Here is a 24,152-nt window from a genome sequence, read left to right as displayed (position 1 = left end):
GCTCGGGACAGGGGTTGTTCCTCTGTCCTAGTCCTATTAGACCCCTCAGCGGCTTTTGATACCATCGACCATGGTATCTTACTGCGGCGTCTCAGGAGGTTGGGAGTGGGAGGCACTGTTTTTCAGTGGTTCTCCTCCTACCTTCTGGAACGTTCACAGTCAGTGTTGGCGGGTGGGCAGAGATTGACCCCGAGACCTCTCGTTTATGGAGTTCCTCAGGGGTCGGTCCTCTCACCTCTCCTGTTTAACATCTATATGAAGCCGCTAGGTGAGATCATCCGTGGTTTTGGAGTGGGGTATCATCAGTATGCTGATGATACCCAGCTTTTCATCTCGACCTCAAACCACCCCAGTGATGCCCTCGACGTGATGTCCCATTGCCTGGAAGCGGTCCGGGTCTGGATGGGGAGGAACAGGCTTCAACTCAACCCTGACAAGACTGAGTGGCTGTACATACCGGCATCTCAGGAAATTCAGATTATTCCATCTCTTACTATTGGGGGTGAGTTACTACTCCCCGTAGATAAGGCTTGCAATTTGGGTGTCCTCTTAGATCCACAGCTCTCCTTAGAAGATCATATAGGAGCTGTGACTAGAGGGGCCTTCGCCCAGGTTCGTCTGGTGCGCCAGTTGCGACCCTATCTGGACCTGGATGCTTTGTGTACAGTCACTCATGCACTTGTGATCTCTCGTTTAGACTACTGCAATGCTCTCTACATGGGGCTGCCCTTGAGGACCACTCAGAAGCTTCAGCTGGTACAGAATGCAGCCGCGCGAGTTCTTTTGGGGGTCTCCCAATACTCCCATGTTACACCTCTGCTCCGTGAGCTGCATTGACTTCCAGTTATCTTCCGGGTGAGATTCAAGGTGCTGGTGATGACATATAAAGCCCTACATGGCATGGGTCCGGATTACCTACGGGAGCACCTACTGCCGGCGTCAACTTCCCTCCGTCCTGTACGCTCCCACAGAGAGGGCCTCCTCAGGGTACCACCAGTCAGAGAATGTTGACTGGTGACCCCCAGGGGGAGAGCGTTCTCGGTGGGCGCACCAGTCCTTTGGAACCGCTTACCGGCTGAACTACGGATGGCCCCCGACCTTTGCTCCTTCCGGCGTGATCTAAAAACTTAAGTATTCGAACAAGCCAGCCTGGTCTGATGGGTTTGGGGTTTTAACATTGTTTTTAACTAACTTACTACATTGGGCACAATCATTTAACTTTAAATCTTGTATCCTGTGTTCTTATTTTTATTGCCCTGTACACCGCCCTGAGTCCTTCGGGAGAAGGGCGGTATATAAATCAAATAAATAAATAAATAAATAAATAATAGATATTTGAAAAGTAAAAAGGTAAAGGTAAAGGTTCCCCCGCACATGCGTGCTAGTCGTTTCCAACTCTAGGGGCCGGTGCTCATCTCCGTTTCAAAGCCGAAGAGCCAGCGCTTGTCCGAGGACGTCTCCGTGGTCATGTGGCCGGCATGACTAGACACCAAAGGCGCACGGAACGCTGTTACCTTCCCACCATAGTGGTCCCTATTTTTCTACTTGCATTTTTACGTGCTTTCGAACTGCTAGGTTGGCAGAAGCTGGGATGAGTAACAGGCGCTCACTCTGTTACGCGGCACTCGGGATTTGATCCGCTAAACTGCCAACCTTCTGATCGACAAGCTCAGCGTCCTAACCCACTGAGCCACCCAGTATGGTACTACCAAATAGGCTTTTAAATTGTACTAAAATTCTTATTTATTGTGAGTCTTTATTCAGTACGCAATTTTTTTAAAAAATGAACAGATAGCTTTTTACGTTCATTTCTGAAACTTTAAGAAAATATGAAATTCCTATTAAATTTAAAGAACATTTTAAAACTTCATTTAAATTAAAATCATTTTTTTAAAAATGATATCTTTTACCCCCCACTGGTGGATTAAATAGTTAAATTCAAGGGAAATATGGAGTATTAGATTGTGTGTCCAGTCTGAATTTCATAATGAACATGGAACGCTTGGTCTCTGGGGCAATTTAGGGTAAAAGGGAACAGAACAAAAGCATCTTTGTTCCTTATTGCCATGTATTCTTTATTCATCTACTGTATATTTTCCAAAATGTGACATTACATAAGATGGAAATAAGACAATATTCCATTGGACAATTTTTAAAATCAAGTCTTTCAGCCAAATTTTTTCTAGCAAATCCATTTCTACATGGAATCTACAGCAGCTCTAATCTAGACTGTTCTCTTGCACAGAAGCAAACTCAGGTTTTCCTTTATGACTCTAGCATGCATTAATGACTGTTCAGCTATTTACAGGAGGGGGAAAACCATTAACTATAAATTTATAATCTATAAAATGCTTATTTGTCCTCAGAACTATTAGCAAGATTGTCTAGAAGCATCAGAATGTACATTGGATTCAGCAACTTCTGCTGAAAAGTTACATTCTAGGTTACATAAGTCCTACTATACTATTTTAGACAAATATTTCTTGTCCAGTCCCTTCTTAAAAAACTCCTGTGTTGGAACAAACACAATTTCTAGAAGCAAATTGTTCCACTGATTAATTGTTCTGTCATGAAATTTCTCTTTAGTTCTAGGTTAGCTCTCTCATTAGTTTCCAGTCATTGCTTCTTAGTTTCATTGCCTTCAGATGCTTTGGAGAACAGGTTGATCTCTTTTCTTTGTGGCAGCCCCTTAGACATTGGAACACTGCTATCATGTTACCCCTAGTCCTTCTCTTCATTAAACTAAACATACCCAATTCCTGCTACCATTCTTTACATATTTTAGCCTCCAGTCCTCTAATCATCTTTGTTGCTCTTCTTTACACTCTTTCTAGAGCAGACATGTCAAACTCGCAATGTCATGTGATGTCACGCAACGTATCGGAGCTTTTTCGCCATTGCCAGCAATGGGGTGGGCGTGGTTTCCCGATGATGCATCTGGCCCATGGGCTGGCAGTTTGACACCCCTGTTCTAGAGTCTCGGCATCTTGTTTACATTGTGGTCACAAAAACTGGATATAATATTCTAAGTGTAGTCTTACCAAGTACTGTACCAAGATTGTACAATAATACTTACTTATAGTTCTATAATCATTTTTTGTCTTCTAAAGATTTGTGATAAGGCCTATACCATTTGACCTAAACTTGATTGTTTTATCCTAGTATAATGTATAATATATTTGCATTGCTCTACAAAAAAATCTTATACAGTAGTGTTCTCTTCACACGTGTATATAGATGCAAGTTAGGATATTCATGCAAACAAAGACTTGAAAAGCAGGTACAGTAACAGGTTGAACCTACATTAGTATAATTACTTTATATATCTAAAGATTGTGCGTGTTTCAAAAGTGATTGAGACTCTTTTCAGCCTAACTTTAGTGTAAAAAAATATGTGACTGTCTTAAAGATGGTCCTGCATCCTCTTCCCACCATGTACTTCTTTCACACATTTTAATGTGTGCAGCCCTTTTATTGATCCAGTTTAGGAATATAAATGTTGCACTGATTTGCTTTCATACAGTTTTTTTAGTGTTTTAACAAATATAAACTAATTTAAGTTAATGTAATAAAAGTAAATTTATTAATTAAATTTGAAATAATATTCTTTAAGGAAAACCTAGTGCAGTGCGTAAAGATTTTTAAAAGATTTCTTTAAATTCTATATTCTGCAGATGCATACAGAGAACTAATTTGCTTTAAAAGTTTCACTGCATGCTCAGAGTGCAAACAACTTTGTGTTGATATTTGAAAAGTTAATCTGAAAAATCGAACAACATGGAATATTGGAAAAAGTCATAGAAAATATTAATTATCCACATAGTGTTGTTTTTGTTATTAATATAGTTTTGTTGAATCACGACAAATTTGTTTACTTTGAATTTGTAAAACTGACTAGGCTATAAAGAACAAAAAAAGTAAATTATTTAACCTTAGTGCAACCACATAACATCCACTACCACAACAATTTGATGAATTCAAAGTTGATATTTTTAGTATTTTGAACTTTTAGAAGAATAGATAAACTTAGTGTGTAGGTTATTACGCAGGTCAACTTTTTCTAGTAGATAAATTTATTTTAAAAAAGCTGGCAGAAAATTGCAGAAGTGAGGAGGTGTTTAATACTTCCATAACCTGTAAATTTTCCTTGAAATGTTTCCTGCACATATTTATCCCTATCTGAAGTGTATTTATACCTCTAGACTCCTTTAATCATTTCTCTCTATGGAAAGAAAGTATAGAAGAGCTAGTAATGTAGAAAAAATAAACAGCTAAAAGTGTCCATTTTAGACTATTTTATCATTGTACACTATACAGTGCTGAAAATGCTTTTTTGGGGAAAAATAAACCTGTTTAATATATTAGTGTATTGATCTTTATTAATATGAGTCTAAAATAATATTTTAAAATAATGTATTTATGCTGCCATATATTATGTTAAAGGTAAAGGTTCCCCCGCACATGCATGCTAGTCGTTTCCAACCTTAGGGGCCGTTGCTCATCTCCGTTTCAAAGCCGAAGAGCCAGCGCTTGTCCGAGGACGTCTCCGTGGTCATGACTAGACGCCAAAGGCGCACAAAACGCTGTTAACTTCCCACCGTAGTGGTCCCTATTTTTCTACTTGCATTTTTACATGCTTTTGAACTGCTAGGTTGGCAGAAGCTGGAACAAGTAACAGGCGCTCACTCTGTTACGCGGCACTCGACCCGCCAAACTGCTGACCTTCTGATCGACAAGCTCAGCGTCCTAACCCACTGAGCCACCGTGTCCCTTTATATATTATGAGAGATACACAAATAAATCCTTGGAATTTATGTATGCATACTGAATTGGCTTTTTAAAATTTTTAATCCAGTCTTATAAATGAATATATAAATAAACCTTCTTATAATCTACAACAATACTTACTCTTCTGCTTTGCTCTTTCTGATCTGCTATAATACTCATTGAAATATCCACATCAGTGGCAAGATAAGTACCGTATTTTCCGGCGTATAAGACGACCCGGCATATAAAACGACCCCCTACTTTTAAGAAGCTTTTCAAGGTTTTTTGTCTTATACGCCGGAAAATACTTACATGTCCTGCCCTCCCTGTCCGTCGCAGAGGAGGCGAAGGCCCGAATGGCCCCGCCGGCCCTCCCGCTGCTCCCGCGGTTCTGTCGGCCCCCAAGGTGCAGCGTTTCCCAGGTGGCAGGCAGCGCCGGAGGGCAGCCGCCGCCACGGCCGGCGCCCCTCCTGCTTCCCCCCCAGGCCTTGAACTTCTCCCATTCGGCGCAGGGCGGGGCAGCCCAACGGCCGCACTCTCTTAGGCGAGGCCGGCCCCTCGAATCAGGCGCACATAGCTGACCTACCACCAGCCCCAGTACCTGCTGCTGCGGCCGGCTAAAGAGCCGGCCTACACGGTACCAAAATCCTTCTTGGGCCCAAGGTGCGCACAGGCGCCTCTCCCTCTACGCAAGGCGAAGCCGGTTGCGAAAAGCGACAGCGCGCAGGCGCCGTTGAGCCAGCCATTTGGCGCAGCTTCCGGTCCACCTGTACGTAAGTAAGTCTAGGGACAGAACCGGGCCATAGAGTTATGTTTCTGATGCGATCTGGAGCGGAGGGTTTGTACGGCTGACCTGCTGCAGGGGGCAAGAAACATCCCACGTAAGACGCGTGAGAGGCGTAACAGTCGTACGAATGAGCCGTCTCTTTACCTGCTTCTAGTGCGGAAAGTATAACCGGGCAAGATCCATCGGTTTGCTCAGCGAGCCACTGAGGTTGCTGCTCCTTTCTTGGTGTATGTGCGTTTCGACAGGGCAACTAAAGCCAGTGGGGTTGCCCACAAAGAAGAATTCACAAGAAAAAAAAGGCGGCAGATGGGCCATTAGCATTCCTAATGACGTTGATTTTAAAAAGGAAATCCCAAAAGCGGTTTTTTTGGGATACCTTTGGTGCAATTTTTTGGGATACCTTTGGTGCGCGCGTGTGTGCAGGACTTCCCTGCCAGCTCCCGTCTGACGCACTTCTCTCTTGAGGCAGCTGCTGCCTCTTCCCTCTTGAGGCAGCATCCCCGAGGACTCCTTAGGAGCCGGGGAGCGATGCTGCCTCGAGGGAAAAGCGTCGGGCGGGAGCAAGCAGGGCAGTCCTGCACGCGCGCGCACTCCCCAGCTGCTAAGGAGCAGCCGGGGAGTGCGCGCGTGCGCAGGACTGCCCTGCCGGCTCCCGCCAGACGCCACCCACTGATTTTACGGCGTATAAGGCGACTGGGCGTATAAGACGACCCCCCAACTTTTGAGGTGATTTTCATGGGTTAAAAAGTCGTCTTATACGCCAGAAAATACGGTATGCATTCTGATAGATGTTACTTGTATGTAATTCTATAGAAGACTTCCCTGAATCATTATGTCCAGAAAAAAACAATTGATTTTTATTCCTAAACCACATCTTGTCCATGAAGTCGCGATGGGTCGGACATGACTCTCATATCTAATACGTTGATAGCTAATCACATTCATTTGAACAATAGGTTTTTGAGTTCCCAAACAACTTTGTGGAGAATTGTGTCATCAAGGCACAGATCTAGTCAATATTTATAGATATCTGTTCTCATTGTAGTAATTAATTTTGTTTGATTATTTAGATGAGGCTGTAAAAGTGATATGCAATTTTGTGTAGCTATTTTTGGGGGACATTTTTCCAGTCCAGTTGGGAATAATATTTTAATGCAGCAATTACTAGAAATAGGATAATGTAATTAATCTGTATGTAATATAGTAACAATATAGGCATGCAGCTTACAATAAAAATCGTAAACTTGAGTTGCCTCAAAGCGCAAGGCAGGAGACAATAACACTTTAGATTTTATTTAGATTTTATTGATATTTAAAATGGACACCAGATCACCTTTCTTCAAGATTGCCAACCTTGGCTCCCAAATTGAAAGGTTGCAAGCCCCCAGATATTTGAACTGTCATTAGCTATTTTATCCAATAAAGAAGAGAATTTCTGAAGGGCACTCTCATTGAATACAAGTCTTGTGTTTGTTTAAAAAAAGAGAGAAATTGCAAGAAAATACGTTTATCTTTTGAATGAGATCATAAGGATTATTCTCCTTGGCTTTTCTACTGAGGAAGCAAAATATGTACTGGTAGTGATAGTCATTTATTAGTTCATATTTTTTGCTTTTTATGGTCAGCTGGTGTATGTTCCTTTTATAGCAGTTTTGTAAGCCTGTTTTCATTTTATCCTATACAGGACAGGAAAAGAAGGCCAGCCCAGAGAGTACTACACATTGGATTCAATTTTGTTCCTGTTGAATAATGTACATCTTTCACATCCTGTTTATGTCCGTCGTGCGGCAGTAAGTAAACTTCTTAGAGGAAAAGCTGGACTTTTTTTAATGGTGTTTTCCACTTCTCCAATTATTCATTTTAATATTTGAATATGAATTTCTGTGCTAAGGACTTGAACTGTCACAAATCATGACCTTATAATACATTCTTTTTATTGAACCAATATCAAACTATTTTATGATTATATTTTTAGGAATTGTTTCACTTGAATTTTTTTAATCTTCTGGAAAAGATTTGAAAGACAGGAGCATAATAACTGTAACTTAATTCTCTGACCAGAGAGGTAGCTGCCTGTCACATGCAGTCATTTAAAAGCATACAAAAATGTAATTGAAACTATATTGCACATTTTGGTACATTTTATTGATATTATAGATAATCTTCAAATCTATGCTAATTCCATATAAAAGATTTGGGCCAGCTTTGAAAATATAAAGGTAAGGTAAAGGTAAAGGTTCCCACGCACATGCGTGCTAGTTGTTTCCAACTCTAGGGGCCGGTGCTCATCTTCGTTTCAAAGCTGAAGAGCCAGCGCTTGTCCGAGGACGTCTCTGTGGTCATGTGTCCAGCATGACTAGACGCCAAAGGCGCACAGAACACTGTTACCTTCCCACCGCAGTGGTCCCTATTTTTCTACTTGCATTTTTACGTGCTTTCGAACTGCTAGGTTGGCAGAAGCTGGGATGAGTAACAGGCGCTCACTCTTGTTACGTGACACTCGGGATTTGACCTGCCAAACTGCCAACCTTCTGATTGACAAGCTCAGCGTCCTAACCCACTGAGCCACCGTGTCCCTTTTGAAAATATGTTGTTAGCTGCGAAGTCGTGTCCGACTCATCGCGACCCTATGGACAACGTTCCTCCAGGCCTTCCTGTCTTCCACCATCTTCTGGAGTCCATTTAAGCTCACGCCTACTGCTTCAGTGACTCCATCCAGCCACCTCATTCTCTGTCGTCCCCTTCTTCTATTGCCCTCGATCTTTCCCAGCATTAGGCTCTTCTCCAGTGAGTCCTTCTTTCTCATTAGGTGGCCAAAGTATTTGAGTTTTAGCTTCAAGAGCTGGCCTTCTAAAGAGCAGTCAGGATTGATCTCCTCTAGGACTGACCGGTTTGATCGCCTTGCAGTCCAAGGGGCTCGCAGGAGTCTTCTCCAGCACCACAGTTCAAAGGCCTCAATTCTTTGGCGCTCAGCCTTTCTTATGGTCCAACTTTCACTGCCATACATTGCAACTGGGAAGACCATAGCCTTGACTATACGCACTTTTGTCGACAGGGTGATGTCTCTGCTTTTTAGTGTGCTGTCTAGATTTGCCATGGCTTTCCTTCCCAGGAGCAAGCGTCTTTTAATTTCTTGGCTACAGTCCCCATCTGCAGTGATCCTGGAGCCGAGGAAAACAAAATCTGTCACTACCTCCATTTCTTCCCCATCTATTTGCCAGGAATTGAGAGGGCCAGATGCCATGATCTTGGTTTTCTTAATGTTAAGTTTCAACCCAACTTTTGCACTCTCCTTCTTCACCCGCAACAAGAGGCTCTTTAGTTCTTCTTCACTTTCTGCCATTAGAGTGGTATCATCTGCATATCTTAGGTTGTTGATATTTCTTCCAGCAATCTTAATTCCAACTTTTGATTCATTTAGCCCTGCCTTTCTCATGATGTGCTCTGCATATAAGTTAAATAGGCAGGGCGACAGTATACAGCCTTGCCGGACTCCTTTCCCAATTTTGAACCAATCAGTGGTTCCGTGTCCAGTTCTCACTGTTGCTTCTTGACCCGCATATAGGTTTCTCAAGAGACAAATAAGATGGTCTGGTACTCCCATCTCTTTAAGAACTTGCCACAGTTTGTTATGATCCACACAATCAAAGGCTTTAGCATAGTCAATGAAGCAGAAGTAGATGTTTTTCTGGAACTCCCTAGCTTTCTCCATGATCCAGCGTATGTTGGCAATTTGATCTCTAGTTCCTCTGCCTCTTCGAAATCCTGCCTGTACTTCTGGTAGTTCTCGATCCACATACTGCTGAAGTCTAGCTTGTAGGATTTTAAGCATGACTTTACTAGCATGAGAAATGAGTGCAATGGTGCGATAGTTTGAACATTCTTTGGCACTGCCTTTCTTTGGAATTGGAATGTAAACTGATCTTTTCCAATCCTGTGGCCACTGTTGAGTTTTCCAAATTTGCTGGCAAATTGAGTGTAGCACTTTTAGTACACTGTCTTTTAAGATTTTGAATAGCTCAGCTGGAATACTGTCACCTCCACTAGCTTTGTTGTTGCTCAGCTTTTCTAAGGCCCACTTTACTTCACATTCTAGGATGTCTGGCTCGAGGTCAGTGACCACCTCATTGTGATTATCAGGGACGTTAAGCTCATTCTTGTATAGTTCTTCTGTGTAATTTTGCCACCTCTTCTTAATCTCTTCTGCCTCTGTTAGGTCCCTGCCATTTTGGTCCTTTATCATGCCCATTTTTGCATGGAATGTTCCCTTCATCTCTCCAATTTTCTTGAAAAGATCTCTGGTCCTCCCTATTCTATTGTTTTCTTCTATTTCTTTGCACTGTTCATTTAAGAAGGCATTCTTATCTCTTCTAGCTATTCTCTGGAATTCTGCATTCAATTGGGCATATCTATGTTTTTCTCCCTTGCCTTTCGCTTTCCTCCTTTCCTCAGCTATTTGCAAAGCTTCCTCAGACAGCCATTTTGCTTTCTTGCATTTCTTTTTCTTTGGGATGGTTTTGGTTGCTACCTGTTGTACAATGTCGCGAACCTCTGTCCATAGTTCTTCAGGCACTCTCTCTATCAGATCTAATTCCTTAAATCTATTTGTCACCTCTACTGTATATTCAACAGGGATATGATTTAATTCATACCTGAGTGGCCTAGTGCTTTTCCCTACTTTCTTCAGTTTAAGCCTAAACTTTGCAAGGAGAAGCTCATGGTCTGAGCCACAGTCAGCTCCTGGTCTTGTTTTTACCGACTGTATAGAGCTTCTCCATCTTTGGCTGCAGAGCATATAGTCAATCTGATTTCTGTGTTGACCGTCTGGTGATGTCCATGTGTAGAGCCGTCTCTTGGGTTGTTGGAAAAGAGTGTTTGCTATGACCATCGTATTCTCTTGGCAAAATTCTATCAGCCTGTGCCCTGCTTCATTTTGTACTCCAAGGCCAAACTTGCCTGTTATTCCAGTTATCTTTTGGCTTCCTACTTTAGCATTCCAATCCCCCATGATGATAAGGACATCATTTTTTGGTGTTACTTCTATAAGGTGCTGTAGGGCTTCATAGAACCGGTCAATTTCATCCTCTTCAGCACTGGTGGTTGGGGCATAGACTTGGACTACTGTGATATTGAATGGTTTCCCTTGGATTCGAACTGAGATCATTCTGTCATTTTGAGGATTGTATCCCAGTATTGATTTTCCTACTCTTTTATTGACTATGAAGGCTACTCCATTTATTCTGAGGGATTCTTGCCCGCAGTAGTATACCTGATGGTCATAAATTCACCCATTCCTGTCCATTTTAGTTCGCTAATACCTAAGATGTCAATGTTCAGTCTTGACATCTCTTGTTTGACCACGTCCAGCTTTCCTTGATTCATGGATCTTATATTCCAGGTTCCTACGGAGAAAAAATCTTTACAGCATCGGACTTTCCTTTCACCACCAGACACATCCACAGCTGAGCGTCCTTTCGGCTTTGGCCCAGTCGCTTCATTCTTTCTGGCGCTACTAGTACTAGCCCTCTGCTCTTCCCCAGTAGCATATTGGACGCCTTCTGACCTGAGGGGCTCATCTTCCAGCATCATATCGTTTTGCCTTTTGGTACTGTCCATAGGGTTTTCATGGCAAAGATACTGGAGTGGTTTGCCATTTCCTTCTCCAGTGGATCACGTTTTGTCAGAACTCTCAGCTATGACCTGTCCGTCTTGGGTGGCCCTGCACGGCATAGCTCATAGCTTCATTGAATTACGCAAGCCCCTTCGCCACGACAAGGCAGTAATCCATGAAGGGGTTGAAAATATACTGCTCAATAAATACTCCTGCCCAAAGATGGCTTGTCAGAATTATATTAACTACCATTAAAGCTCAACCAAAACACACACACTTATATATAAAAGAAATAAAAGAGATTGTTGCAACAGCATTAAAAATATGCAAAACAATTCACAGTTTTGATACTTGCATCCTTTTTTACTTCAGTTGCAGTTTGGTCTTGAGCATATTAACTCTAATTACAAAAACTATGCTAAGGTGCTTATAATTTATTTATGTCTTAGGCCTGTTTACATGAAAGAAAATGACATTAAACTCACTTGAATTGAATACTCTAACTAAACTTGCAGCCTTAGCAGAAGAAAAGAACTACTTGCTTATGGTTGAATTTAAAGGTTGATATGTATTTTAGCATGTCATTAAAATTAGTTTTAATCTTGCATTTTATGTTGCCTGTACCAATATATTAATTTTAGTTTGAAGATAGACCAACTTTGTATTCCTTCCTTTTATTTCTAACAATCTTAATCTTTAATTGAATCATATATTGTAGAATTTGATTTCATTTCTTTTTTTGTCATATTGCAGAGGTCTTTAGGGTCTTAAGAAGCTTCTTTTGTAAATCCAGTAGGAAAAACTATTCAGGTTATTCTCTTGGTTTGTCATTTGTATTTTCCTTTTAAATTAAATTAAAACTCAGCCAGTTTCTTTTTTTATATATAGTGAAATGTGCTTTTTAAAACCATTCTCTTGACTTATCAGTTGTAAATCTACTTTAAAATATCATTTCTATCTTGTCGGATACCATTTGTTGTACATCTGATAATTCTTCAGTAACATCTTTTGGACATAGTTTAATATAGTAGCAGACGTTATTGATACTACTACTATCTGATTCCATTCTTCACAGAAATCTTCAGTATTTTTATTTTTTTTAATGTTTTGCACCATCATATGGTCTCTGTGTATAATCTTTAGTCCCATCATAAAAATATTTGTCTATGTCTTGTAAAAACCAAACATAAAGTTGAAAAGAACAATAAAAATAAAGCAAATTAATATAGCATATACTAAAAAGCAAATCACATAATGATATCACATTCATGTCTCTGTTGCTATATTGCTTCCCAGAGTTGTTCTCGATAGTGAAATGGGCAACATATAAATTTTATTTAATTAAATTTTATTTAATTTAAAATAATATATTACCTATTCAAGTAATAATAAATTAAAAAGAAAAGAAACTATAATACAGAGTAAATATTCTCTTGTAAATAACTACCTTAAAGTGATATTATGGGTAAAATTAGGGTAAAATTGAGAATTTCTTAAACCATTTCCTTTTCTAAATGGCTTGGGTCCGGGCTATTTGAGGGAACAGCTACTGCCGGCATCAAGTTCCCTTCATCCTATGTGCTCCCACTTGGAGGGCCTTCTCAGGGTGCCGCCTGTAAAAGACTGCCGGTGGATAACACCCAGGGGGAGGGCCCTCTTAGTGGGTGCACCTGCCCTGTGGAACCAGCTGCCCGTGGAGCTTAGGACTGCCCCCGACCTTCGGTCATTCCGCCGGGACCTGAAGACCTGGCTCTTTGAGCTTTCCGGCCTAGGCTGAGAGGTTTTTTTTTTTTCCCCTCAGGGATCAAATTTAATTATTTTAACTGTTTTTAACTCTTGTATTGTATTGATGTTTTTAAATAGTTTGTAAACCACCCTGAGTCGTACGGGAAAAGGGCGGTATATAAATTTAATAAACGTAAACTTAAACTAACTATTTTTAGTCTTATTTTCAAGGCCTGTAGGGAGCTGACGGGATGTGATGTTACATAGGGGGATTGTTGAAGCATCTCTTATGTTATGGTCAGATAAATGACTATGGAGATGCTGCAGCAGCTGTAACTTCAAAACCAAGTCATAAGTAGGTTTTGGATGATCTGTTGTAATTTTGAATGGTTGCTAAGCTTCTGGTTGTAAGTCAAGTACTACCTGTAACTCATTGATAGTTATTCAAGCCACAACATTGTGTTACATAATACTTTCTCAAGCTTCATTAGTCAATATTTTTTACAAATACCTTTATTATATTTTGTAACAAACATTGAAATATAAATTTAATAAAAGGGGGGAGGGCAGTAATACAACAGATTAAAAAGTGACAACTGTTACTGTTACTGTTACTCAAAGCCTTGGTGGAGCAGTGGGCTAATGCCTCCTTAAGTAACACCAGCTGCCTGCAATTAGTGTAGGTTCGCATCCCACCAGGCTCAAGGTTGACTCAGCCTTCCATCCTTCCGAGGTAGGTAAAATGAGGACCCAGATTGTTGGGGGCAATTAAGCTGACTTTGTAATAATGCCGCTTGGGGTGTGTGTGTGAAAGCCCTAATAAGCAGGCATATACATAGAATGAAGGCTACTGCTAAGCTTGTAAGCTACCCTGAGTCTTTGGAGAAGGGCGGGATATAAATGGAATTAAAATAAAATAAAAAAATCAAATAAATGTAAAACAAAAATGACGGCCTCCATACAAAGAACACCCCCTCTCTAGTTTAAGTGAATATTTGGTATTTAAACTTTCTTAAAATAATGGTACTGAACACTAAAAAAAACCCCAATATTTAACTAAATCCTTTATAATAATTACAAGCGACACAAGAATCAAAATAAAATGTTCATGGTAAGAACTAAATTGTATTTTATTTTAGGACCATAAACCACAATCATAAAAATGATCAAACTAACCGTCTTGTCATTTACCATAAGCCCTCTGAAATAACTTGGTTTTTAGGATGACCAAGACAGTGGGGACCAATCTGACTTCTATTAGGACACTCTTCCATAAAATAGCTTTTGCTGCTGCAAAGCAGCACCCACAAGCCTTCATTCACTATCATTTTCAGTAATGGGCGGTCACCAGAAGTTTCTCCCGGCATGGACAAGTTGAACATGCCAATTGCACTGGAAAGAGACTGTTCTGCAACTACCTTCAGCACAGGGATCTGCAAGGTTCTCATTGTTTTTGTTGAAACTACTGTATTTTTCTGTCTCAGTTGCCTAGTAGCTCTACCATATGGTGACCTACAGGGAGTGCAGAATTATTAGGCAAGTTGTATTTTTGAGGATTAATTTTATTATTGAACAACAACCATGTTCTCAATGAACCCAAAAAACTCATTAATATCAAAGCTGAATATTTTTGGAAGTAGTTTTTAGTTTGTTTTTAGTTATAGCTATTTTAGGGGGATATCTGTGTGTGCAGGTGACTATTACTGTGCATAATTATTAGGCAACTTAACAAAAAACAAATATATACCCATTTCAATTATTTATTTTTACCAGTGAAACCAATATAACATCTCAACATTCACAAATATACATTTCTGACATTCAAAAACATAACAAAAACAAATCAGTGACCAATATAGCCACCTTTCTTTGCAAGGACACTCAAAAGCCTGCCATCCATGGATTCTGTCAGTGTTTTGATCTGTTCACCATCAACATTGCGTGCAGCAGCAACCACAGCCTCCCAGACACTGTTCAGAGAGGTGTACTGTTTTCCCTCCTTGTAAATCTCACATTTGATGATGGACCACAGGTTCTCAATGGGGTTCAGATCAGGTGAACAAGGAGGCCATGTCATTAGATTTCCTTCTTTTATACCCTTTCTTGCCAGCCACGCTGTGGAGTACTTGGACGCGTGTGATGGAGCATTGTCCTGCATGAAAATCATGTTTTTCTTGAAGGATGCAGACTTCTTCCTGTACCACTGCTTGAAGAAGGTGTCTTCCAGAAACTGGCAGTAGGACTGGGAGTTGAGCTTGACTCCATCCTCAACCTGAAAAGGCCCCACAAGCTCATCTTTGATGATACCAGCCCAAACCAGTACTCCACCTCCACCTTGCTGGCGTCTGAGTCGGACTGGAGCTCTCTGCCCTTTACCAATCCAGCCACGGGCCCATCCATCTGGCCCATCAAGACTCACTCTCATTTCATCAGTCCATAAAACCTTAGAAAAATCAGTCTTGAGATATTTCTTGGCCCAGTCTTGACGTTTCAGCTTGTGTGTCTTGTTCAGTGGTGGTCGTCTTTCAGCCTTTCTTACCTTGGCCATGTCTCTGAGTATTGCACACCTTGTGCTTTTGGGCACTCCAGTGATGTTGCAGCTCTGAAATATGGCCAAACTGGTGGCAAGTGGCATCTTGGCAGCTGCACGCTTGTCTTTTCTCAGTTCATGGGCAGTTATTTTGCGCCTTGGTTTCTCCACACGCTTCTTGCGACCCTGTTGACTATTTTGAATGAAACGCTTGATTGTTCGATGATCACGCTTCAGAAGCTTTGCAATTTTAAGAGTGCTGCATCCCTCTGCAAGATATCTCACTATTTTTGACTTTTCTGAGCCTGTCAAGTCCTTCTTTTGACCCATTTTGCCAAAGGAAAGGAAGTTGCCTAATAATTATGCACACCTGATACAGGGTGTTGATGTCATTAGACCACACCCCTTCTCATTACAGAGATGCACATCACCTAATATGCTTAATTGGTAGTAGGCTTTCGAGCCTATACAGCTTGGAGTAAGACAACATGCATAAAGAGGATGATGTGGTCAAAATACTCATTTGCCTAATAATTCTGCACTCCCTGTAGTTCAAGCCATCTACAAACTTTAAATTAGAAAAAAAAGATACCTTTGCTAAAATAACAGAAGAAATTTGTGAATTACTTTTGTCTAGCATTCTTGAAATATATTTTAAAATGAAATATTGTAATGTTATACCTAAATAATACAGAAATACTCTTAGTGCCAGTGTCAGCAAAATTGTTTGATGAATGTAACTACCCTCAGCTTGTTCTGTTGACAAAATATGATCATATAGATGATAGTATATTTACTAATATGCCTTTAAATATTTGAGCGTTGTATTTTGTATATTGTATATTAGTAGGTTTGAAAGTCTAGCTAAGATTTACGTATATTAAGTGGGCTCATAGCAAAATACCAATTTTGAGACTTTTAGATTACAAAATTAAGCCAATTATTTATTCCTTTCAGACTGAAAACATTCCTGTAGTAAGAAGACCTGACAGAAAAGATCTCCTTGCATATCTTAATGGAGAAACATGTGAGTCAAAAACATAAATATATTTATTTTATTTTATTTATTTTATTAGATTTATATACCGCCCTTTCCCGAAGGACTCAGGGCAGTTTACAGGGCATTTTAAAACCACACCAATACAAAATACAAAGTTAAAAGACAAAGATTAAATTATCCCTGAAAATAAAACCCCAGTTAAAATTCTCAGCCTGGGCCAGAGAGCTCAAAGAGCCAAGTCTTCAGGTCTCGGCGGAATGAACGTAGGTCAGGGGCAGTCCTGAGCTCCATGGGCAACTGGTTCCAGAGGGCAGGCGCACCCACAGAAAAGGCCCTCCCCCTGGGTGTTATCCGCTGGCAATCTTTTACCGGCGGCACCCTGAGAAGACCCTCCCTCTGCGAGTGCACTGGACGAAGGGAACTTGATGCAGGCAGCAGGTGTTCCCTCAAATATCCCGGACCCAAGCCATGACTATGAATTCATGAGTAATGAAATATTTTCTCTTATATTAAAGGCAGAATAATTTTAGTCCCTTTGTCATAAATTAAAATACCAAATCAAGTGTTAACTTGATTAGATAAGACTAATTGAATCTGGTGTCAAGTATAAAACCAACTGGGGTTAAAAAAGGAAAACAAGTTCTAATAGTTCTTTTCTCTATCACTGAGTGTTTCTAAGGCCCTGATTTAAAACCCAAAGAAGAAACTATTGGAAAAAAAATCAATGTGAAAAAGCCAATAATTGAATGAAAAGGCCCAGAAAAAAAGAAAAGGAAAATAATAAAAAAATATTTCCCTCTTATCCATCTTCAGTCAGCAGCAGATATTAGTGGAATTCTTGATGAGAAAAAATGTTTACTTTCTTGCTACAGATATGTATTGGTCAAGCAAATATTAGAATTAGTTTTTACTCAGGAGCTTCCAATGTGAGGCTTTCATTATATTGGCAGTTTTAGAGCCTATTGGGTGCACTCTAATCCTAAAAGGCTGTGAAGTCAAAAATGACACGTTTACTAGGAGATAAATGAATGAGATTGATTTATATCCCAAGTTTTCTAGAAAAAATTTAGGGTGGCAACTTATTTTCATCACAAGAACAGTTCTCTAGGTAGATTGAACTATGCAAAAATGACTGATTTAAAGGCACCCAGAAACTTTCTGTTGCTGAGAGTAGATTAGAACCTTTGTCACACTGTTACCTTAACCATTACACCATATTGACTCTTTCCCGTTATCTCCCCTTGACCTCCAAGGATGCCCCCTTTCATTTTAGTGGGGAGATTATCAGACAGAACATTGGACTGCCATTTCCTGTTATTTTAGTTTCAAAGAATATCAGTAAGAACTATGTGGAACTCAGAAGTGTTTCTTTTTGTAACTAACAATTATACTTAATGTGGACACTTTCTATGTAGTGTGTTAGATTCCTTATTGTTTTTAATTGAAGTAATTTTTTTTTAAAAAAACTATGAGGTAGAAATGAAGCTTGGTAGGCGGGTACCAAGACAGTTCTGCTGATAATAGAAAAATGCTTAAAGCCAATTCTCTGTCATGGAAGATCTCACTGTACATCCAGTCTTGTTCAGTACTTGGAAAAGCCTAATGGGGATTTTCTGCTGTTGGAAACATAAAACATGAAGTGTTGGAAACATCAAGCATGAATTGAACATTTTGCCTTCAATTAACTTGGAGCTTGGTGGATAGTAAGGGATGCCTCCTGCTTATCATATAGGGAATTCATGTTCTAATATTTTAATATAGCCTGGTTACTGCTTCAATTTTTCTATTCACCTGTCTGCTTTAATTTTGGACATTCTAAAAACATTCATATTTTTTTTCTGTACTTATAAATTTTTAGCAACATCGTCAAGTATAGATAGAAGTGCACCATTGGAAATAGGTCTCCAGCGATCTACTCAAGGTACAGTTTAGTTTAATAATTAAATATTTTATTAGTGGATTTTTTAAAAAGCTGCTCCTTAATCTTATTAATTTATCTTTTTCTTGCAGTCAAAAGAGCAGCTGATGAAATATTAGCAGAAGCTAAGAAACCAAGAATAGAGGTAAAGTGGTTTCATGCAAGGTATTTATGGAATAAGAAGCTTGTTCGATGGTTTTAAAACTATTCAGATTTGTTTCTTCCAATATTATCTTACATAGGGTATAATAATTGAATGTAAATATGAAGGCAAGTCATCCCTTTTGAACTACAACTTAAAAACTGTAAATAGCAATGCTTGAGATACAGTGTTTGATTAAAGTACCAAAATTGGTTTCATTGAATTTTTCTGTGTTACTGCTTACTTTTTTTCCTTCAGATTAACAGTGTGGGTAGACTAGCTCTGTTGATCAATGAAAATTATTAAAGAAAAGGAACCAGTACTGCCAGTACTGTAATTCCTACTCAGTTCAATTGCACAGTGTGAGATTAATATTTTCTAAGACTTTCTGAACTCTTTCTGGGTAGATTGAACAATTGAAATTTAACCTGATTTTTATTTGTAGATAGTTCATATAAATATGGATAATACTGGCTATTAAAAATAATTAAGAAGACCATACTGTCTTTCATTTAAATGTTCAAGTTTCACATGTTTGTGAACTCTTAGTTGTTTATTCTAGTAAGAAATAAAGATGATGTTATAAGCAATATTCTCCTTATAAGGATGAAGAGTGTGTGCGGCTTGACAAAGAACGGTTGGCAGCTCGGCTGGAAGGACACAAGGAAGGCATTGTGCAGACTGAGCAGATCAGGCAAGTTTTGCTTTGTGCTATTGTTAATTTAAGAGTTACCTTAACAATAGCATGGCTACTAAATTTTTCTGAAATTTGTCCTTGCAAAAATGGCAAATTGTTAAAATTCAGCAAACCTTGGGATTAAAAACATGGTAACAGTAGAAAATAACTTGCAGATATTTTATATCATTTTAGAATATACAGTTAGAAATACCACTAACAGATGTCCCGTTAAAAAGGTATTTTTCACTTAAAAGACTACCTACCCTGACATTTTTGATATTGGCAGTTTGGTGTGAATCTAGTTGAATAAAATAGTAAGAATGAATAACATACTTTACAAATTTCAGCTTGCCACTGTTTTAAGCAATTATTTTAAATCCTGGTTTGTCAGTCCCCAAATAATTACAGTCCTTAAGAAACCTGATGAAGTAAGATACTGACTATAAAGAGCCTTGGTGGAGCAGTGGGCTAATGCCTCCTTAAGTAACACCAGCTGCCTGCAATTAGTGCAGGTTCGCATCCCACCAGGCTCAAGGTTGACTCAGCCTTCCATCCTTCCAAGGTAGGTAAAATGAGGACCCAGATTGTTGGGGGCAATTAAGCTGACTTTGTAATAATGCCGCTTGGGGGGGGGTGTGAAAGCCCTAATAAGCAGGCATATACATAGAATGAAGGCTACTGCTAAGCTTGTAAGCCACCCTGAGTCTTCGGAGAAGGGCGGGATATAAATGGAATTAAAATAAAAAAAATAAATACAAATATATTCAAAACTAATGTGTAACTAGGAAAAAACTATTAAATGTTTATTGAGCTTGTCACTTGTTTCACCCAATATTAGATTATTTTCCCACTCTTATAAAAATATTAGCTAAACCAGGCTTTTTGCATCCCTTGAAAACAATCAGAAAATTGCTGTTTTACCACTTGTGTTCTCACCGAGCAACAACAGGAATACTGTAGGGTGCTGAATATTTACATCTTTAGACTAATGATGGAATTAAGATAACAATCATAAAATACCCTTCTATTTCATTCTTATTTAATGTCTATTTCATTTTCTTAGTTATGTTTTCTTCACAATACTCATGAATTAAAGTATTTAAAGGACGATCTCAGGAAGAAAGACAAGCTTTTTTATTTTATTTATTTATTTATTTATTATTTTATTTTAATTCCATTTATATCCCGCCTTTCTCCGAAGACTCAGGGCGGCTTACAAGCAGCTTTATCTTTGGAATTGCCTAGTGATAGAATTTAAATTCTATTATAAAATTTGTTAATTAATCGTATTCATTTAGTAGCATGATTGAACTGTCAATGCCAATTTCTACCTGCTCCAATTTCTATCCATTTTTTTTGTTGTAGATCCTTATCTGAAGCCATGTCTGTGGAAAAAATTGCAGCTATCAAAGCCAAAATTATGGCCAAGAAAAGGGCCACAATTAAGACTGATTTAGATGATGACATAACTGCTCTTAAACAGAGAAGTTTTGTTGATGCAGAAGTTGATGTTACTAGAGATATTGTCAGCAGGGAAAGGGTGTGGAGGACAAGAACTACCATCTTACAGAGCACAGGCAAGGTAATATTGGTTTATTATATTTTTATCTGATTTCAAGTAGATGCTCTTTCCTCACTATTTAGGAAGAACACAATGCATGTTAACGTGTGAGAGAAAATTTATGCAAAATAGCAAGAGGAATAAGTAAAACTAAGAAGTATTAAAGCTCCATCTTGAGAATTACTGTAGCTCTAGATTATAAAACTGGATGAAAATAAAAATAAAAATTTCTGAAAAATACTCAGGATCTAATTTGACAGATGATTAAATTGTATGTATAGTGTATGTTGTCTAGGATTGGAATTCATATTTTTTCATATTTTAATAGATGATAGAAAAATAAACTAGTCCATGTGGTTTATCTTTGGATTATCCTAGATTAAATTTGCATCCCGGATAAAGTCATATATCATTGCCTTGGGAATGAAAACTAATAATGGCTTGACTTCTGGATGGCAAGACGTCGCCGGAGGCAGCCATTCTTTGGCTGTCAGCCTCGCGGCTCCGTAGAGCCGCCGAAAACAGCGCCAATCAGCTGTTTTGGCGGCTCGGAAGCCCCCACCTCGGGAGAAAAGGAGGGGGTGAGCGTCCAGGTAGGGGTAGAGCTCTCCGGGGCCGCAAGAACTTAGAGTTTTTGTGGCGGAAGGATTGAGCCCCCCGAAGCCTGGGCATGCTCCGGACTGCGAGGTGCCTCTGTTCCGGGTTTTTTGGAGCAGAACAGGGCGTTCGCAACCATCCCTGCTAGCAAGGAAGAGCCTTTGAGAACGAGGACGCAGGCAGAGCGATGCAGGAGATTTTGGTGAAGATGGTGTTTTGATCTTTAACTCAATGGACTTTGCTGAACTCGTAAGTGAAAGTGCGTAGCTAACAATAGTGGGTGAAAATGGCGGCTATATCTTCTAAAGTTCCTGCTTTGGTGCAGCAGTCTTCGGTGAAAACTTTATTGTCCCCGGTATCCGTATCTGCATTAGCTTTTACAGTAAAAGATTTGCAGAATCTGCTGCAAGAGACTATGGAAAAGCAAATGCAACTATTTGTTGAGATAATGGAGAAAAAGTTGGAGGAGAAGTTTACAGAGAAATTAACAGAAATGAGAGCAGACATCACATCTGCAATGTTAAGCATGGCTAAAGGCATTGAGATTTTGTATGAAAGAGTGGGAGATCTTGCTCAAAATGATATTAGACTGGAAGCCAAAATGACAGAAACTGAAAATGTGATAGAGAAAATGGATTATGATTTGATTTCGACACAGTATTATCAGATGGAGTTTGCTTTAAGAATCAGAGGCCTAAAAGAAAATCCTAAGGAAAATTTGGAGAAAATGGTTTCTGAGGCTTTGGAAGGGGTGTTGGAGCGACCAGCAGATGAAATAATGGAAGATATAGATAAAATCTTCCGTGTTAATTCGTGGATTGCAAGACAAAGGAAATTACCCAGAGATGTGGTGGTTTATTTTACAAAGAGAAAGATTAGAAATGAAGTTATCCAGGCCTCCTACAATATTGATTTTGTAATTGCTGAGCAAAAAGTTCTGATTTTAAAAGAGATCCCTGCAAGAATTTTAAGAAAAAGGAAGGAATTTGCTTTTTTGACATAAGAAATGAGAAGACGTAATATCAAGTTTAGATGGCAAATACCAGTGGGTATGGTGGTGACCTATGAAGGTACGAGGCATTGTTTTACCACGGTGACTCAGGCACATGACTTTTACAGTAATGTTTTAAAAGCAGTCCCCATACCATCTTTGGAATCTACAAAGAAAAAAGGTGACAGAGAGTCTCAACGTTCCAGAGAGAATCCACAAGATGCTGAAGGGTTAATGCAGACAGATGTGAAAGTCACAGGAGTGGGTCAAACTTCATCACCACTGGAGAAGGCTAGAAATTGGAAGAGGCGTGCTGCTTCTGGAAGAATGAATCAAGCCTGAAGATTTAGTTGCATAATTGCAAGAGATAATAATGTAATAAGGATTATGGGAATTGGAATTGCTAGAAGGATTAAATATTTGGGGATATATTTTTCACCCTTATAATATAATTATGTAATATTTTGTGTTGCTTTAGTGTTAAGATGATTATAAAAATTTAATTGGGAAGATTTGCAGTAGTGTTTATTGATATTCTGTAGGCTATGATTTGTTATTTGGATGAAAAATTTTAAGCCTGGAAGGTAATGTATGGTATTTTAAGTAGTATAATATATTAGGAGAAGGGAAGGTTGTATAAACCTGGTTTTAGTATGTTAAAGTTTAGTTGGATAGAAGAATAGTTTTATAAAACTGATATAAATTGTTTTATTTGTGATTGAAGCTAATTTGTAATATTTTTATGGGTAACATTGGAGTAGGTAATATTATATAAAAAAATTTAAGTTTGGAAAGTAATCTATGGTATTTTAAGTTGTATAATATATTAGGATAATATGAATTTAAAGCTTACTTGGAAAGAAGAATCGCTTTAGACAATTGATATAAATTGTTTTATGTGTGATTGTTTTTATTGGGTATTAGATTGAAAAGTATTATTTTGTATTTGAATAATCATTGATATGATATATATATATATATGTTTGGAGTTTATCTATATGAGTTAAAGCTCGATAGTCTAAATAGTTCAGGATTGTTTGCGTAAGTTAGATTATGATTGTTTGTATTTTCATACCCTGTACTGTGCTCTGGGAAGTGGGGGGGAGGAGAAAGGGAGGGAGGGGTTGGGGACGGGGAAGAGGGTGGGAGGGGAGGGGGTTGGGAGGGGTTTTTTCATTTTTGTTTGTTTGTTAAAGATAAAATGTATTGTAAAACTTTTTAAATAAAAAAAAACTAATAATGGCTTAAAATCAGTTTATTTCTATAATATGTGTTACAATGTTATTGATTTAGGAATATGCTAGTAACAATTCTTTAGAACTTAAGGTTAATTATGACCTTTTTTTTACTAAAGAAACTTCACTAAGGCAATCCACAGTCATTATATTAGTGACACTTCAAATACGTTGTTGGAGGAAAGTGTGATCTTTGTTAGATTTTATTATTTAGTCACTAAGAGTTTAAAATACTGATTTTCAGAAATAAATCTATCAAACTCCCGTTTCCCACTGAGACTTTACTGGACTAGACTAGATCTTACATCTAGCTGTAATATTATCTACTTGTTACAGTTGCAGCAGTGTGTCACCCAATGAGTGGATAAGATGCACCTGAAACCTTGCTGTTTCTATTTGAATTCTTTAAATCCTAAACAATATAAAAATTGGCTACTTTTTTAACAATAGGCATTGAACAAAATTTATGACTACAGTAATCAACTTGCAATATTACAGTTTTTTATATATCTTTTTGAGAAATACCTATCAAAGACTGTATAGGTAGTCTCAACTTACGAACGTAATTAAGTCCACAATTTCAGCCATAAGTCATAAAAGATATAAAGC

General features: G+C 38.8%; 1 protein-coding gene across 1 annotated transcript in view; it reads left to right on the top strand.

Moving 5' to 3' along the window:
- CDC73 (cell division cycle 73) overlaps window positions 1-24,152 on the top strand; it is a 146,313-nt gene that overhangs the window by 6,012 nt on the left and 116,149 nt on the right. Inside the window, exons 2-7 of the mRNA XM_083358897.1 lie at window positions 7,239-7,344; window positions 16,378-16,447; window positions 18,279-18,341; window positions 18,431-18,483; window positions 19,086-19,174; window positions 20,525-20,741. Coding sequence (XP_083215023.1) covers window positions 7,239-7,344; window positions 16,378-16,447; window positions 18,279-18,341; window positions 18,431-18,483; window positions 19,086-19,174; window positions 20,525-20,741 — 598 coding nt within the window. The remainder of the gene's footprint in view (window positions 1-7,238; window positions 7,345-16,377; window positions 16,448-18,278; window positions 18,342-18,430; window positions 18,484-19,085; window positions 19,175-20,524; window positions 20,742-24,152) is intronic.

This window comes from Vipera ursinii, assembly GCF_947247035.1.
Source record: "Vipera ursinii genome assembly, chromosome: 3".
NCBI lineage: Eukaryota > Metazoa > Chordata > Lepidosauria > Squamata > Viperidae > Vipera > Vipera ursinii.
Note: the sequence above shows the minus strand (reverse complement) of the source record. Positions and strands in the feature narration are given on the sequence as shown.